At 43.0% G+C, this 19,415-nt stretch overlaps 1 protein-coding gene across 1 annotated transcript in view; it reads right to left on the bottom strand.

The window, feature by feature from the left end:
• The window catches only part of ADAMTS9 (ADAM metallopeptidase with thrombospondin type 1 motif 9), a 1,221,593-nt gene extending 1,203,274 nt beyond the window's left edge, over positions 1-18,319 (bottom strand). The window contains exons 1-2 of the mRNA XM_069643707.1: positions 17,956-18,319; positions 17,244-17,611 (exon numbers count right to left, since the gene is read on the bottom strand). Coding sequence (XP_069499808.1) covers positions 17,244-17,611; positions 17,956-18,052 — 465 coding nt within the window. The 5' untranslated portion in view covers positions 18,053-18,319. The remainder of the gene's footprint in view (positions 1-17,243; positions 17,612-17,955) is intronic.
• Positions 18,320-19,415: the final 1,096 nt, after the last annotated feature.

The raw sequence follows: 19,415 nt of genomic DNA, 5'->3' as shown, positions 1-19,415 counted from the left end.
TAATATGATGTGATATGGCATCTATGCCGGCCCCAATGAATATACAACTGATAAATGAACAAACACCAAAATTCTGGGGAACAGGAATAGAATGTATATCAAATGAGAGATTAAGGAAATTATGAAGATCCAATACAGAACAGCAATGATCACATCCCGACTGAGCAACATTCTCAAGGCATTTCTTTTTCTTCAGCTACCACCAACTGTTACTTAAGCTCATTGTGGGGATGAGGGTTTCCCAGTTTGATTGAAGGTTTTATGGCTGCTTCCACTTCACAGGTTAGTGACTCAGATTTCCATTGTCCCAGCCTGGAGCACAGACGAATGTCTGATGAGCGCGTGAACTTTCTTTGTCTTGGTCCATTCAAAGTTTTTCAAGCTAGCAATTATCACTTTCGTGTCCTGGAGGATTATGGTGGTCCCTTTTGGAGGAAGCCTTAGCTTAGGCAGCAGGGAAAAACCTGTTCTGGAGCTTGCAAAATTCAGCCGATGCAGTTTAATTCCTTTTTATTTTATTTTATTTTGTCCTGGATCAAAACAAACCTGTTGGATAAAACATCCTCTCTATGTTTCCCAGCAACAAACAACTTTACATTGCTAGGTACAGACAGGTTTTTGTTCAACATGGTACTTTTAAAACAGGCATTTTTTTTCTGGTTTGCAAAAGCCAATTTTTCCATGTGTAAAGCCATGTGTCTTCCATCTGCACTTACACATTGTTTTGTAGCCAGAGTTAGCTTCTTGTACACAACAGTCTGTACAAGGCCAAGGTCTCTTGAGATTGACATGTGTGCAGAGATTTTTGACATTCATTTTGTAGCACAAGTCAAGTGTTTTTCTGTGTAACTGAAGTACAGCTTTTGTTGATTTTCCCAGATTTGGCTGACAGAGCCTGACATTCAGGGATCATGCTTTTTGTGCTGAAGCACAATGTGGATATGGATGGGCATGGCAAGGCCTTATTAATAAAAGTAGTTTGTTGAAAAACAGATGAAAATAGCGTCAGAGCAGCATCCTTTTCAATGTGAAATATTCCCTTTTTCAATGGGAACTTTGGACTTGCAGCAAAGCAGCGCTGCTTTTTCACTCCCCTTATTTTGTACATGTAAGCAACACACGGGCAGGCTTTTTCAGTGCACCCCCTTGTTCCATCCTGCCCAATATGTGTTTGGCAAGATGGTGAAGCCATCTTTTTGTAGTGCGAAACACAGTTTTGGTGTGAGGCAGTGGTGCCCAAAGGAGCCAGTGCAGCTATCGTTTGCTGTTTCTGCCAAAGCGCAGCTTGCTTATGGAGAAGATTTCTGTTGAGTGGGTCAATGTAGCCCACAGCAGACACTGCGAGAATGGCAAGAGTGTTTTAGGCACAAGCTTATGGAACTAGATACCACTCTTGATTTACTAATAACTAATCCAAATGTAGTAAAAAGGAAGATAAAAGAAAGTGATTGGATCAACACACAAGACCTGAGGAACCATTATAAGTCCCTAGAACAGCTGCCTTGGTACCCCTGAGCCTTAAACAAATTGCAAGGATACCTGATAAAATGTCCTTATATGTATCACAGGAATCAATTTATACGTCTAAAACTAAATCTCTTTAAAATGAAAGAAGTGCTGCTTACAAGACACCAAGGTGGTCATCAAGACAAGATGTGTAGGCTTTGTGAAGAACCGAATAAGACTTTAAAACATCTAATGACCAGCTGTAAGGGCCTAACAAGACTAAGAATTAACTACTTGGCCAAATTCAATAGAACGTATGGCTACACTTTCAATTGATGAATGGTGGGCCTAGTACTTACAAGGAAGGAACATAGCCTGTCTATGTGCAGGGATTGACTTTTTGGATGGACACCCCTTGAGGTATGATGATCCCTCCGAAAATTGTGAATTTGGACTAAAGATGTTGTGCTGAGCAAAGTTAATTAAAGGATGAAAGATGCAGTGATAAGGACCAAAAAGATGATGTCAATTACTAAACCAAACATGATGCAAGGCAAAGAATATCACTGCCAGTGGACATTTGAATTTTAAGGAAAATTTAAGTTGCAAAAAAGTTATCTTGTGAAACTGCAATACAATAAAAAAGAAATTATAATAATAATATCGCCCTAAATGTGTCTCAGCAATATGTAAAATAAGGTGACCCTAAACCTAGCCTAGGCTGCAATATACTAGAACACATGAGGGTCGGCCCCTGCTCCGTCACTCTTGTATTTAGCTATTGTTGCCCCAGTCCCTGACAGAGTAGGGGCCGACCCTCATGTGTTCTAGTGTCCCAACATAAACCTGGAAAAATACATGCAGTTCTATTATAGTTAGGCTGGTGTGGAAAGAATTGTTAGACACTTGAGTGTATCTGGTTTGGTAAATGTTTGTGGACCCCAAACTGTTTATGGTTTTCTGTTTAAGGAACTAGTTAGTGATAGGATAAATATAAACAAGTGATAAAAATGGGGTCTGTATGGGTGACAAAGTAATGCCTGAACTAAATAGGGAGAGCGGGGCAGAGAACAGAGTGAGTGGCCCATAGACCCTTTCAGGAACACTCAGCTGAGTCGCTGTAAATCCCCATTCTTGGGACCACACACAAATGGACTCAAAGTGTGAGTGGTACAGGGGCAACAGCAACAGGGTAAGGGAACCCAAAAGCAGTGAAAGAAATGGGCAAGGAACACATTAAATGGGTACAAGCCCCACCCAAAGACTCATCTCAACACATTATGCTTGTTAATTACAGCGGTAGCAGGTGTGGCTTCTTCAAAGTCTTGCATCAATTAACATAGGCCAAAAGGCACACCCAATCACCAATAGAATTTACCTTTAATTTGCAAATGTTAATAGCTTTGAGGAGGGCTATGGTGGCTCAAAAAGGGAAAGCAAGTCCAAAACCAGAGGGCTGGGGGGCATATGCAATGTGGATTGAGGAAAATGTGGAGAGACATAACACAACAAAGTTAAAGGGTCTTAAAGATGAGACTGGGTGGTTGAGGGGACGGATTCAGTTTCTGAGAGAAAAAAGGACGTGTAGAGAGGTCACATGGTTATGCTCCCAGATTATAGAGTAGAAGTCAGATGGTAAATAAGATGAAGAACCCATGGTGGACATTACTGATTTCTTCACTAATGTCTATAATTTGATGCTGGAAAGGCTGGGGTGGGACCAAGTGCTCTAAAGGAGGCACAGTATCACTAGTATGACACTGACACAAAAGGTACAATTTGTATAACCTTTATTCAATTCTCAGGGTTTGGAAAAGCTCCTACTTTGCCCTAAAGCTAAAATGGGAGTAGGTTCTACCATCAAATAATAATTAAAAACACAGTGCTAGTAAGTCTCTGTCAAATCACAATGGCCTGTACTAACAAAAGCAAATGCCTGCCCTACCTGCTATACAAAAAGCATGTAAATGAGGTGTATGCAAAGAAAAATCAGTGTTAGAATATAAAGAATCAAAGAGTCTGGGTCAGTTCTCCTCCCTACATTGGACAGCACAGAGTACAGCAGATCCCGTAGACAGGATGACTGTCAGGAAACACGCCCTTAACAACTGGTCTTTGTGGCATAGATATAAAAGGTACCGTTATGCATTACTACACCGAAGATGGCGGCGAGTTGTTCTAACAATGGGAAGTTCTAGCAATGGACCAGATGTTACGCAAGATGGTGCCCTTCAGCTACCAGCAGAGATGGCAGAAGCAGGAATCACCACAGACACATAACGAAAGTGCAACGGTAAGTAGATGAGTTGCTTCGTATTTTTGTAAGCATTGGCGCTTCTAATCTGTTTTTTCCTTTTCCTTCCTGGTTACGGAGCCTGGGTTGCTTTGTTCATTTCAGGGTTTCCCCTTTCTTTCCTTTCTGCCTTCCTGTGCTGGTTCCCCCATTTACCTTTCTACCCAGTTGATTCTCCTTCTGGCTTTTCCTTACCTTGGCTTTTCATTCATTTCGTCTACGGCTGAGTTGGGTCCACAACGCGCTGCTTGATCTGGAGCTGCCATCCTGCTGCTATCGAGTCAGGCTTGGGGGACATCAATGCAGCAATCAAGTCCTGCATTGGTGAAAAGCACCCTGCAAGGGTTTTTTTTATTCCCCAAGAGGGTTTTTTCCCTTTCTGGTTCTCCAGACTTCAGCCTTACCTCTGCTAAAATAAACTCTGAAGACCAAGTCAGTGCCTACCTTGTGTCAATGACACACTCTGGCTCAGGTTCTCAAAAAAAAGCAGTTTAAAACGTCCATCAAGGCCTGCCTGGCATTCCACGTTAAAGTCACTTTTCCAGCACTTTTCCAGCGTTCCAAAAGTTCTTTCACATTTCAACAAAAGGTTGCACGGTTCAACTAAAAGTTTGTGCAGGTCTCTGTCGATAGGGCTCAGACTTCTCAAAGTGAAATGTTCACATAGGTGTCCCTCTGTCGAGCTCGGACCTCTCAATCACAGCACCTGTAGGGGTTCCCTTCCCCAGGCTTTACTCACCTTAGTTAGGGGTTCCCTTCCCCTAACTTATCATACTTCCGGTCTCCCTCAGTCGGGCTCAGAACTTTTCCTGATGTCAAAGACTTTTGAATGTGCAAGGCTTTTACAAGAGACCTCTGCAGGACCACTTTGACTTTCGTTTCAGCTTGCACTCTTGTGTTATTTGCCCCAGTATTTCTTGGTCTATTCAATATCATAAGCACAAAAGTTCAATATTCACTTATCACTACCCTTTTGCCAGGATATAGCTTGATCATCATGCTTTTTAAAGTTCATTCACTTCTTTGCTTTATATCAAAAACATTTCTCCTTTCAGAGACTTTTGAGTGGGGTACTTCCTTTCGCCAGACCACTCTGCTACTCTGTATTACTGGCTTCACAGAAATCAGTAATTTTCAGTTCACCACAGTTCTGCCTTTCTTCGTGTCTCATCCACACGTGTGCAGCCTTCAAATTGTAAGATATATTGTTGCCACTTGAATCTTTCCTTAACACACACCAGTCTCATCTTGCTCGCCAACTCAACGGCTGTGTGCAATCCTTTCTTGTCTTTGCCATTGTAATTCACAAGTTAAGGTTAATACCACAGACTTGGCCTTGCCTCACCAACTCTGTTGTTCACCCAGGAAGCTCACAGGAGCCTTTGAAACTCAATGCAGTCTTCTTGGCCTTCTCCACGTATCTCTTGCCATTCTTTGTAGGAACCGACCTCCTGCAGGGAACTCATGGGTTTTGATACCCTTGGTTCTCATCCCTTTATCTGTCGCTCTGCTCCAGTACGTTCCTTTTCGCCCAAGAAGTTCGGCTGCTTCTTGTGTTCCACATTGCTTAGAGTGTGTCTCTATGTTCCACTGTGTTTCCGTGTGCGGAGAGCTAATGGGTATCAGATGAATGTGATTAAAATCAAGTGCCTGATGTTGCCTGACCCGATTAGCAGGACATGTCCAATGAGATATGTAAGGGTTAGCCTTGTAATTCTCAGTCGCCCTCTTCCTCAGCCCAGTGTTTGTGTAGAAAGGGGGGGTGAGAGTTAGGACATCAGAGAATCCCATGAAATAGGAGGGGTCATGGGTACGGGAAAGGGGGCAATACTGCGTCTCACCATCGGTCGCATCACCGCCCACTCCACAAAGACCCCTCACCCAGGTGATCCACTCGCACTGGTTCACCCCCAGGGTCTGGATCCAAAGGCGATGGCTGTGCCCTGACCACCTGAGAGAGAGGTCCCTGGGGACTAGTAGGTGAGACACCCTTTGGTTTCTCACAGAGCCCTAACACATGGTATTGCACTTGCGCCTCTTGCAGAGGCGTACCAAATATCACCACCTGCTGCACAAGTGCAGCTAGCACCATGCCCCTCAGCTGCCCCTGAAACTTTGTTCATGGCAACGCAGGGTCCAAAACTGAGGGGCGCTGGAGCCATTTAGTTCTTAATGGTAGCCTAGACAAGTCTGGCTAGCGTGACACCAACAGCTAACAGGAGCTACTTTTGACTCCCCATGGCAACTGATGCCGAACAAACACCTAGTGAATTTACCTCTTTGTGCTTGGAACAATCTATAAATGAATGTTAGGACATTTCTATACGACATTTAAAGCATTAGTGGGAAAAATAGTGGACGCTATATTATAGGTCTCCCTCTTATGTGGATGTTAGATTTGCAAAACTCTATGTACTAGCTCCTTGTTCTACAGTGGTAGGTCCTGGTCACTTGTTAATGGTGGAAACCCAGGAGCTGCTTTTAGCTCCTGCTTATCCAATCTTAATTTCGAGCTCTGTAACCACACCTCCCTTATACTCCATCTGTAATCATGGGAGGTACGCCGTATGGGTCTGGTTCTACTCTCTTGCAAGCACCATAGAGGCAAGTGCCGGGAGCACTGGTGGTAGAAAGAGAGGGCATTTACTCACTGCCCATGTCCCATGGACACCGGGATATGTGTAATCTTGCGAAGGAGTTTACCACCATTAGAGAGGAACCACAGCAGTTCATCAAAGAGATCTTTCCCATTATTCAATGTTATTAACCGGCATGGCAGATATGAATCAGTTTATAGGATAGTAATGCCTCCGAGGTTAGGCAAAAACTAACAAACCACAGTAATTGCGAGCCGCAGGCGCAGGGGCTGCCTTTGAACAAGCCTGAAACAGATTGCTAGTAGCGATACCTGAAATATGCCCAAGAAAAAAGAATTGGGGTAAGATAGGGAAGTGCAAGCAGAATAAAAGGGAATCACTAGTAAATCAGCTAAAATCTGTCAAGTGTTTTCACACAGCACATAGATATTACTAGGCCTGATGAGACAGCACAGGAGGCAATGACGAATCAATTTGCTTCTGATTTGCAGCCCAAGACACAAGCGCAATTTGCTAGAGTCAGTTGCGAATCACTGAGTGGTGTGCCAGCAGCAAAAGAACGAGGGTAGGTAGGTGAGCCTGCTGCGCAAGACAATCCACAGGGGTCTGGACAAGTGGGACCTCACTGGGAATGACTCCCATCTTTGGGACAAAGACTCCCATTCCATTAAGGAACTCCCAGTCCAAACCACCTTTTCTGCATACATGGATATTGGAAAGACATTGGCATTTCCTGTTACAACCATAATCAACAAAGATCCTTCTTTCACTCTATTGGCTACAGGTAATGCTGAATGTTGCCTGAATGCCATGATCATGGAAGACAGACACAATTCCTTTTGTTCCAATGATGTGTATAAGGAGACAGTGGACTGTGAAAGGAGGAGTGTCTCCTACGGAGAGAAGATAGCAACCGCTACGCAGAGGTGAGCCTCTGTAGCAACAGCATCCTGGATAGGCGAGCCATGTTGAGCCGCAGAACCAACAGTGGCATGAACAAAGCGAGACCTGCTAGCTGGAGGCTGAACAGCAGGTGCTTTGACCGAGAAGAGGCTCTGGTCGGGTGAAGCGATGCGACGGGATGAGGAACGTCTACTCTAGTGGTGCGACCACTGTGGAGCAGTGGTGGGCCTGGTGCCAACCAACCGACACCAAGACCAGAGACAAGAAAGGAGCCCACCCAGCCAGCAACTTTTTGGCCGAGAAGAGTACAGATGGGGTAACCGATGCAAATGACTTTGGGATACCAATGAGGCCTGTCACTGTTGATTTCCAAGAGTACCTAATCTGATGCAGCCACGTGAAATAGAGAGAATGGAATGGGGCCTGCTGAAACAGAGTGAAAGAGATACAAAAACTGTCTATCAGGGCTGGAATAGCAGACAAGAGAAACTAAATATGGACAGACACACGTCAAATGGGGCGCAGAGTGAAAGGAAGGGGAATTCTCTCCAGCAAGGCTAGCAAAGCTGATAAGGCCACAGAAATCTGCAATACCCGAGCGAGCAGACTCCCCAAGTTAAATACTGCAATTGAAAAACAAGACATTTATCAAAGAGCCACAGGACTTTGGGGAGTTGCAGCTCCAGTTCAATTTAGTTGGGAGACAGAGAAATGTCAACTGTCGAGTAATTCAGGAGGGATTTCGATATTTGAAATAAAACCGGAGAAAAGTGAAATAAGAAACAGTTTCCTTTATTAAGGGGGAGAGTGAAACCCATACATAAGATAATTATCCTTTGTACTGAGAGACTCTATACGAAGATTGTGAAGACTATCCCATTGTGTTCTAAAGGAACTATGAGACTGAGAGCAAGTCCATTACAAGTTGGGCCAGGCAGTAGCCCATACCAAGACTATAAAGCAAGCCTCCCCTCTTTCCTTTTAGTTAAGTGTTTTGTAAAGTGGTAGGGCCAATTAGTTGGGTACGATTCATATTTAAAAAATGCATTTTGGACTTGGCGTGCACCCTTAGCTTTTGTTTGGCTATGTAGGGAACTTCCCTCATAGTGATAGGCCTAGTTAGGCATTTGACTTTTAATTTAAATAAACATCTTTAACTATGACCCAATGCAGTCCGAGTCCTTCTTCTGGTTCACCATACAATGCAATTACAGACCCTGCAGGTACAAGCACAACCAGCTCCCATGGTAAGGGAAGGGCTTTAGGGAGGATTTGTGGAAGTGGAGCCCCGTAACAAGTCCCCTCAGGGCAACTGGGCTATCAAGGGCAGCAGGGAGTACTAGGACATCAGCTGCCACCAGGACATCAAGGGCACCCAATCCCCAGGGTTACTATATTGACCCTAATGTGTGCAACTACTGCAAGCAGACAGGGCATTGGAAAACATTGGAAGTGCCTTTATTGACCCCAGTGTAATATATTTTCCAATCCTAAGGTTCATGGTTTCAACCAGACCCCCCACATAAAGTGCTCCAGGACTGTTTCCTAAACATGCTGCTACAACACTGAAAACATTCCCAAACCCTAATGCCCAGAACGTTGCCCCTTTTTGTCAGTCCCAACCGCCATTGGCAGATCTGATCCTCATAAATATAGGAAGTACATTTTAGCAATTAAGAATACGCATTGGTGACTATAATTCAAGCCTGGGTAGATGGGATGCAAAGCTACCATTTGCCAGTCACTGGCAGGAACATCATCAGATGGATGATAAAAGAAAGTTGAGATTTATTTGACTACAAAAAGCTAAATGTGGCCAAAGAGGAGGAGATAAAAAATTGTTGCTGAGATGATTAGAGTCTAGATTAATTTGCCAAATGCAAAGTACTATGTTGTGTCTCAATCAAGAACATGAGATTAATGTGTTCCAATAAACACAAGCAATGTATCTGATCTCTTGTTGGTAGCTACTGTTTATCTAGGAGTCGTTTTAGATGCTGACTTATCAATGAAGAAGCAGGTTTCTCAGATCGGCTCATCATGCGGACATGTAATTAAACTGCTCCATCAAGTCAGGCCATAAAAAATAGGTCTCTTTTGGCATCATGTCTTGTAAACTCCTTTCTGGACTATTGCAATAGTCTGCTGATTGGCACTTCACACGGTAATCGCCAATATCTTCAGACCACTCAAAATGGGGCCGTTAGGGCTGTGTTTGGTCTATCCAGACGTGATCACGTCACTACTTTCAGGAAGGAATTGCACTGGCTTACAGTGAAAGAGGATTAGACACAAAATCCCCTCGCTCACTTATAAATGTCGGAATTGGAGTGCTCCCCACTGTCTCACTAAGAGGCTATCATGGAAGCTATCTGACAGAATACTGCGCTCCTTTGACAACCTTCAGCTTAACCAGCCGCGATAACATTTTTAAAAAATGTGGTGATTGCAGTTTTGTATTCAATGCTCCACATTAATGGAATGCCCTGCCCAGCCTCTTGCTATAAAAACTTATGAATCTCTGACAGTGTTTAAGAGAAATGCAAAAACCTTGCTGTTCAACCTTGCTGACTAATTGCTGACCTCAGTTTTTGTCTTCAAACTTTTCCTGTCCCCTTCTTCTCATCTTGCTCTCTTGTGCGCTCTGCGGCCCATGGGCGTGTAGCATTTCTAAGAATTAAAATAAATAAATAAATATCTTGGGTGGAATGCCATGTAATTATTAAATATCTATTGACTTATTTAGTGCATAACAATGTAAGCATTGTGAATCTCCACTCAGGAGTCAAACCAATATATGTGCCAGATGCTATGTCAAGGAACAACTCAGGAGTTAGTTGTGGAACTCACTTTTTTGATTTATATGCCTAATTTATAATGTCTATAATATGATACACTAGTGTACAATAGTACAGTGAAGCAAGTATGAGTGGTGTGAAAGATCTTGTCAATAATGCATGATATACCCAATTGTATATTCAATAATACACACATGCAAGGTGAATTTAGATTGTAACTGGAACAGACTGAACCAACCGGACTGTTAGTTCATTATTTGGATTACTGATTTTACATGAGCACCAGATTTGGAAATATTATCAGAAGCATTAATACTATGATGGTAAACGCGTGAAGGAATCACTGGTTTAATAAATTTTACCGCAATTGAAACAATATTGCTTACAATATAATGGCGCATGACGTCACGTGTTGTGCGCGTGTGACCTCAACGCTCAATATAAGGATTCCAAAGTGGTGTCCGCAACTGCTAAAATGCAGGATGGTGAACGTAGCAGGGGAGATCTTAACAAGGACTTCTACTATTATTTTTGGTGAACAATACCTTAATGTATATCCCTATTAGTGGAGAACATATACATTAGGCAGGAGTAATCTACTTGTAGTGCAACCCGGCTAATGCCTATTAAAATGACTTTAGGGATAAAAAGACACAATCAGGAGAACTGACCAGATAGCATATGATACCCATATTTTCAGGGGTGACACTAAGGGTGATTAAATTGACAATTCCCCTTACATATTTACAAACATGATATGGAGGTGTAGGATGACCAATTGTTTACATTCATAAATTTGATCATATATATTTAGAGGCACCAGTCTGATCAGCACAAACTATGAAGAATTCTAAGATAATTCAGGAATAACCTGTGAGTTATGAGGATGATACAGTTGGTGAGACAACTAGTTGAAGCCAATTAATTACAATAACCAATATGATTTTGCAGTATGCCAATATTGATTATTTAAATGTTCAATAATGTGGTGTTTCAGATACAACTAGGATCTAAACCTAGTCAGCATTCCCTTTTAGTGGTTTCAGTGCAGCTTTCTAACATCATCCAGTTCCCACATCAAGAATCATCAATAGGTTAAAGACCTCTTAGATGCTATAACACCCCCTGAACAGATCGCTATAATAAAATATGCAGCTCATCAACACCTAGAAGATCAAGTAAGCTGTGGTAACTATTTTGCGGAGTCTACTGCCAAGCTGGCTGCTATAACAGAATTAAAGAATGAACATGCACTCCCCTTGAGAAAGATCCCGAACCTGCTCCTTTCGGGACTCAAGTTTGCCTAAATTCAAGAAAATGCTCCACCTAGTGAAACAGACAGTTGAGTGAGAAAGGGATTCAAGCTTCAAGAAGATTCCACCTTGAGTGAGGAGCATGGTAGTTTGGTAGATAGAATATATTATGGCCAAGGTCATATGGGAAAAAGTATGATTTCTACACTGTGAAAATTCTGGTTTGCCTCCGACTTCCCATACCAGGCACAAGACTTTTATAGACAGTATTATTTGTCTAAAGAATAATGGGGGCAAACTGTGCCAACTGACCAGGTACGCACCCTCATCTGTATGGACCTTTTGTGCACATATAGTTTTATTTCCTGTAGCTACCATGCTGCCACAATTTACAGTACGTGATAGCTGATTGATATTTGTACTGGGCCGGTCGAGGCATTCCTATGTAGGAGAGCAGATGCAATCGCATAGGCCAAGACCCTAATTTGATGTTTCAGACGAAGATTTGGGCTGCCAGTCCCCATCAACAGCAATCAAGAGACCCTTTCTTAAACTGTATCTTTAAAGATCTTTTGCCAGTCCACATCAACAGCAATCACTGGACCCTTTCTTAAACTGTATCATTAAGTATATTTTACCACACAGCACAACCTACATTGTCCACACCATCCACAATCTGCAGGACCAGGACCAGTTAAACACCAAAATGGCGTAATAAAAAGAAGGCTGTCAAAGTTGTGCCAAAAAACTTGGCTAAAGTGGCCCGAAGTTCTTCCCTTGGTTCTGCTTACAATTTGCAGTACACTATCTCACAACAGGACTGAGAACCCACAAAATACTTTCTGGAAGAACGATAAGATTGCATTCTTTTCCTCCTGTTGAAGTCGCAAACTGAATGGGAACCAGTTTGATGATGCCTTGCCTACGTTGAGGAACTGATGCATTCTCTAAGTTCTACACACTCCTACTGAAGCTTTCCACACTCTGTAGACTGGGGTCCAAGTGATGGTCAGATGTTATCAGTGAGAATCTGTTCTTGTAACCAGATTGGGAGGAGCTTACCAAGTACTGCTTACTACACACTGCCATCAAGGTCTGTGAGATTCCCACCTGGATACATGCTACCCGCAAATGTGCAGTGATCCCATAGAATGAGCGATATGGGCAAGAAATGTTTAGTAGGACTATATGCTACTTTGTTTTCTTATCAATACTCTCTCTTCCCTATGGAACTGTGACCTATGCCGACTCACTCTGGATGAGGAACCAGAATTGATTTATCTCAGGTAGTAGTCACTGTCAATTTTAAATCATGGCCCTGGTATCGCAAGAGATTTTTTATTACATAGGACATGTGGACTTTATGGGAGCTGGACTATGGCATTGATCTTTTTTTGTGATTCCTACCCAAGCCAGCTCAGTGTCAGCTTGATCCGGTTCCATATCCATGTGAATCCCTACCCAATTGGATCTCCAGCAAAGTTTTCACTCAAGACTTATCCACTAAACAGTCGGTTTACCTACCTGTTCAACGGTGAAAAGTGTTACTTATTCAGATAGTAACCCCAGCAAACAGTGATTGTACTAAGAAGATCCTTGCATTACCAGAGTTAACATATATATCAGAGCACACTATTGTTTCTCTGTTTTACAATTCGCAGGAGGAAATCAGAAAATGTCTACTGGTACAGGAATGGAGCAGTAGCCATGGCAGCCATAAGGGCTTGTGACCAGGGACTGAACTATGAAAATTATAGTGAGACAGTTGAAATACAGCGAGGGTTTCGCCAGGTTGTATTGTCAGGTAGGGGCAGGGTGGGGGGACCCAAAATTAATTAGGAGATGGAGTTTAATGTCATTTATGGATTGTTTTGTTTCTTGGTAACATTTTTGAATTCGAGGAACAACACTGAGGCAACCATGGCCTAGTCCAATTAGTCACAAGAGAAGGTAATAAGACATGCACCATGGTCCAATACTTAGTTTCACATGCTATGGAGGTAACTGAGTGTTCTGATAACGCAAAGGTTGGATCTCAGTCATTATGATAGGACACTGTCAGTAGGATAGACAGGTCTGGGTTTGGCTAGGTTGTTATTAATGCTACATTGGGTACGATCATCTTTTCTCTATCCTTATTTGCATTGCAGATCACAGTTCAGATTCCAAACCATACTGAAGGAGCACAGGTGAGGTTGCAGCTGCAATACCAAGAAATGTTTTCCAAGAGGGTTAAGAGGGAAGCACTGGACCGGGCTTCAAATGGAGCAAATGCAGCCCTTGCAGCTTGGACAATATATCAGGGCAATGGGTTGAATGATTGCCTGGGTCAATTAGAACAAGCAGCAGGGTTTATCACTGGGACACAACTGGCTAATACCAACACTGCTATCGGAGCGCTTCATGTGATTGGGACACTTAGCACAATCCCATGGAGACATACTTGTTCAATTGATGAAAGGAACTGCACTGGCAGGATGATAGGTGGAGTGGGACAATACATGTGGAGAAGGTCAAGACTACTTGAATGTCCAGCTTCTCAACATTATATCAATTATTATCATTATTTTGTTTTATCGTGCAATTAGTTTTACTTAAAACCTTGCACAATAGTTAAATATCAATTATATAAAAACAAACATAGATACCATCAATACATAATTACGTTTACATTTTTAATTTTACAACTAATACAACATTTCTATCAACCGATTACATAAAATCACATACTAACATAGTTCAAAATCAATTCATTTTTAATTCTATACTTACTCAGAAACTTTATAAACTCTGGCACCAAAACATCAAAGGTTGCACAATGCAATGTAGAGCACATAAAGGCGTGTCTACACACTAACTCACCACAGATAGACCAACACAACTCTCCAAACTCCTTAAATACAACTCTGACCAACACTGCAGACAAACACATCAACAATTTACATTAGCAACCTTGATCACACATTAACCGCTGCTCCAGACAACTCATAAAATAGCTGGTGAGACTATATACCTGCCAGTCAAATCAAGAGATATGTCACAGATGGAGAGTCACAGCAACAATAATGCAATTCTAGGGGACAGGCTGAGATGTCACTAAAATCTTGCACAAAGGAGACACCTTTTTGTCCCAAAATAATTAAATCTGCCTTATTATACGTATTGAGAGCTTAATCACTTCCAATGACTCCACTGCTTGCAGCTAACAGCGAGATAATATTTTTTTTTTTTTTTTTTTGCAATTTCTAGTTTCTTACAAACTTTTATTACAACTTTCTTCCTTAATCACTTCACCCTGCATTTACGTTAACATCTGGATTTTGCTAGCTCCTTGGTTCATGACTTCAAAATTTGCTCCAGAAAGTTTATAACTGCACAGGTCAAGTGAACTGAGGTCCCGCTTAAAATTTTATAATATTATTTGCCCAGGATCACACATTTGATAATATTATTTGCCCAGGATCACACATTTTGGTTCAACAGCGAAGCCAGGATTTTTACACATTTCACAATTTAGGCACGTGACCACATAGTTTGATTTTTACTTGGCACAAATATTTAAGTTTTGACTTTCAAGGGCTGCAATAATACTGTATTATACTGTTTATTTGAAAAAATACAAAAATCACATACTAACGCGACATGATAATGTGTAAATCATCATTGAACATTAAGTCCAAATATAACCATTGTAGCTTTATATCCAACTTCTGAATGGAAAAGTCTCAGAATGCAATGTAACGAGAGCATACAAATCTCATGTTTCATGCCACTGTACTTTCAGCAAGGTGCACAATTTTAAATTGCAATCTACTAGCATGACATAAAGTCCCTTGCCACCTCAATGTTATAGCTACAGACAGCACACAATTTCTTACTCGCCAAAAGTCGATTATTACTAGCCAATGGCTAGTGGCCATGGACATTTGGCACCCTGCTTTCAGCACTTTCAGACACACACTAAAAATATGAAGTAAGGTCACCTGGGTATAGATATTGTTTGCCACAAATGCCCAGCTTGCAGTGATCAGGATGTTAACATTTGACTATAGACATAAAAGCAAGCCCTTATTTTGCATGTCAAGTCTAGTAGACATCATAGATATGCATATTTAATAGGAGTGTTATTGGGTTACTCTCTTTAATTGTCTTGGGGGCAGACACAGATTTGGTAGGTAACTGGGGTGCTGTTGGGTCTTTCACTTGGAAGTGTCTCATCACAGTGACAAACCTTTGCATGAGAAAGGCACTTCTGATAAGAAATTGGTAAATTGGTAAAATGCCAGGATACTAGATATCATCTGCATTTTGATCTGCTCCTAACACCTCTGATGGTGAGCCAGCTCCTACAGAAACGGCACCGAATTTTCTGGGGTGGGGACGTGGCTGCTGGCATTAATTAAAGTGCCAACCATTAGCAGGGTATTTCCAGAAACAAAAACGATTTTCTCTCCTAGGACGCCAGTGTGAAGAGAAGCCAGAACACGTGCTACCAGTTGCAGGGTCTTCCTCACAAGACAGCAGCTGACGAGGAGTCCCGAATTCTCCAAAATCTCCCAGTGTAATGCAGTGTGGGGCTGAGTGCTGGGGCAAGCTGCCGCTCACCCACGTACATGTGACACTTTGCCAGTGATATATGTTATGTGACATTTGTCTAGCACCTAACTGCCATTTGTATGGCCTGTGGGCACTGTGGGTTATCTGGGAAATACCAAGACTGTATTCTTAACATTACATGACTGTACATTACAGTGTAGAGAAATAATTCCTTTGGTAACATGACCTTCACATGTATTCGGTGTTGCATGTTGTGTATTGTGTGCTTGACTATGTCAGTGGACAATTCATTGATGGAAGGGGAAGTGAATTTGGGCGTGCTTGCTATTATGTGGGTGCTTTGCTGAAAAGTGAAGCAAGCTAAATTATTTGGAGCGTGACTATCCTGAAGCAACCGAAAACAGTATAGCGCTCAGATGATATAGATATGACTTCACAGCGCTAGACTCTTGCCTGAGAGAGTAGTTGATGCACATCCAAGGATTCCCGTGCAGGAGGTGGGGGGTGGTGCATGTGTTTGCAGTCTTACGTTTTCTCTTGTACTGCTCGATCAATGTTTTCATATATTCATATCTCTGTCCAAGAACTTCTTTTAAAAGGTTAGTAGCAAATTGAATTCTGCAAGCGTCCTGTTTTTTTGCATATTACACTATGAAAATGTACGTAGAAGTAGTATGTGGGATGTAACATGATCATTTCCTCTCTGTGTCTGCATTTTTCCTATTTTAATTGAAAAATTAAGCTAGAATCGGCATTAATGTACACATTATGATCAAGAAACGCATGGAGGAGTGACCTGAAACGTCGTCAGCGCACAATGTGTGTTCATAATCTTGAGTTTCTGATTCCCTACTTCCCCTGATCTTTATTGTTTACACACCCCGAAAACCTGAGGAAAATATTGGATATTACTCGTACTATATGATAGCACAGACGATTTAGCCAATAGAGAAGTACTTGCTTTGTATGCATGAAATCCTGCAATTGAATAATTAGCTCCGTCTGTTTTTTTTTTTAACTGAAAGTTACGGCACACGGTAGAAACATATTTAATCAATGCATATTAACTAACATCAGCTCAATGGTGTTTTTAATAACTCTAGCTTCTAGCCAATGAGCAGAGTGCGACTAGCATAAGGAATTCGGAAATCTGAATCTCTGGGGTTTAACAATTTGCTCCACAAAATGGATGAGGGATGGGCACCTTAAATTAGCCGCAAATCTTACTCGTAATCTGAAGCGTGTTCCCGTACTGCCCGCGCATGCGCAGCACAGGAATTTCTCACGGCAGAGAAATCAGGCGCTCCCGTGAATGATCACTGATCTGCGCATGTGCGATCTCACGGGGTGACAAGATCTTGGAGGACACTGAATTGCATGCAACACCGGCACTTACCATCCCTGAGCAGAGGCTTATGACCGCGCTGTGTTCAACCCTGGCATTGACGTGCCCGCTGTAGAAGCAGTGCCTCATGTCGCCGTCCTCCTCGCTGTACCAGCCAGTCTCGTTCTCCCCCGGCTCTCCCAAGACCGAAACGGTGAAAAGTGGGGCAATAAATCCAGAACTGGACGTAAGGTTGAGTAGAAACTGCTGCCCGAATGCTGAAAGACGGTAGTGGGTTTTGGGGCTGAGGGACCAGGGATCGGAATGGATGCTTCTCTTTTTCCGTCTGAAGTGTAGGTTGGCGGGGAACGCTTGTCCAAACTCATCCACGCGCGTGGGGGTTACGATCTCGTAGTCGCCCAGTTTATCCGGCAATTTAGCTGCAAAGAAAGAGAAACCACAGGTGACCTTCAGATCCACACTTCACAATGAGAGACTTTTCGTAACCGTTATATTAAAAACAACGTAAACAATGCGTTGAAGGACTCCAGTTGTCTCGTACTAACTGTGCAGGCTTCCAATTATACGCCAACTTAAAAAGCATTATTTATGCAATATAAAATAGTTGCATCCCAGACACTATTTATTCTAAGATCACACACACATTAGGGGTCTGGTCGCTGCAGGATCCGCGCCTGGCGCTCTGTGCGCGCACTGCCACAGTTAGCTATGCCATTCATTTCTGCAGCGAGGGGCATTCGATGCACGGTGTCGGCGAGGTTACCTTGTCTTGACTGTGGGCTCGCCTTTGCCGTTGCTGCTGAGTGCAACAGGTCGTGCAACACTGTAAATAATCCCAGCGCCAGGAACACTAGATGCATGGTTGTCACCTCGGGCCGGGGTGGGGGGGGGGCACTCTTCACTTTTCCTCTTCTCTGCTGTGCTCAGACAGCACCCGTGTCCTTGTAGAACCGCTCACAAGTGCACAACCTGTGCGTGCTGCTTCTCTGGTGTGCTGGCCCTCGCCTCTGCAGCAGCTGTGACATGGACCAAATGGCGAGGGCTTGTGCAGGACTGGGGCACCAGCATAGTGGGCTCGGGCTCTTCTCTTGGTGGGCTACACTATATCCCTAACCTGTGGGGCTGAGAGTTTGAGAACTCTGGGTGGGAAGGGGGGAAGGGAGGCTCGGAGCAAGGAGGGGGGGCGCGGCTTCTGGCAGCCCCGCCACAGTGGGCGGAGCTCCGACCTCCGCCACTACTTTTCTAGTCTGTAGCGGCGCAGCGCGCTCAGAGGGTACCAGAGCCCTGTACGGGACGGGTGCGCGCTGTCTTCCCTTTCGTGACACGATGACAGATCGAGGCAAATGCCTGCCATCCCATTTCGAAAGGCGCCACCCATTTATCATGTTTTTTTTGGCGTTTTCGTATGTTTTAATGATACCCCTAAAGTTTACTTCGCAACAATGCATATATATGAGTAATAATCTTCCAGCTCCCCAACCCGGCACGACAGCACACCAAGTTTGTCTTACTTGCTAGAATGTAAAGGGGAAGCCACAAGCATAATCGTTTAATAAAAACTCTAGTTGTTGTTGTAAAACATGCCCGTGGAATCTCAGAGTTGTGTGTCTAATCCTCGCTGCTTGGGTGAAACGCGTCCAACATTTTATTCACGTTTCAGTACTAAAAATGAAATGTTTCCTTTTTTGATACAACTATCTTACTTCGGTCGTAGAGCGAGTTTTGCGGGGTGTTTGGCGTTATGTTTTGGCAGTTTATTGCTAAATCCACGGACATTGTTCTTGTTTTTCGTTCTTGCATTTCATGTTTATCCCAATGTCTTCATTATCTCCGCGTCGCTCTGAATCGTCCCAATCTTTACACATGGAGGACTAACACTTCTTTTCACTATTTGCGCTCTTCCCCCGCCACTCCTATAAGAAGAGGTGCTCAGCACCTCATTTACGGTTTTTCTTTACGGATGGATAATTTCTGGGGAGACTTGGTGGGCTTGTTTCTTTAGTTATTAAGGTTGTGAACAGGGACGTGGGAGACCCATCAAACCTGGGTGGCAGGGGACACCTTGGGGACTAGGGCGGGGAGAGGCAGGAATTGCCTGCTAGCAGATACTCCTCTACAGCTTTCCCGTCACTGACATATGCAGTAGATTGTACAGGAGCTTACCCAAATGTATGGAAATACTTTGGTCTTAATAATATTCCCCCCACGGGCCTTGTTTTTCTC

Source organism: Ambystoma mexicanum, chromosome 2p, assembly GCF_040938575.1.
Source record: "Ambystoma mexicanum isolate Mex_15411 chromosome 2p, UKY_AmexF1_1, whole genome shotgun sequence".
Lineage (NCBI taxonomy): Eukaryota > Metazoa > Chordata > Amphibia > Caudata > Ambystomatidae > Ambystoma > Ambystoma mexicanum.
This window is presented reverse-complemented; position numbering and strand designations above follow the sequence as displayed.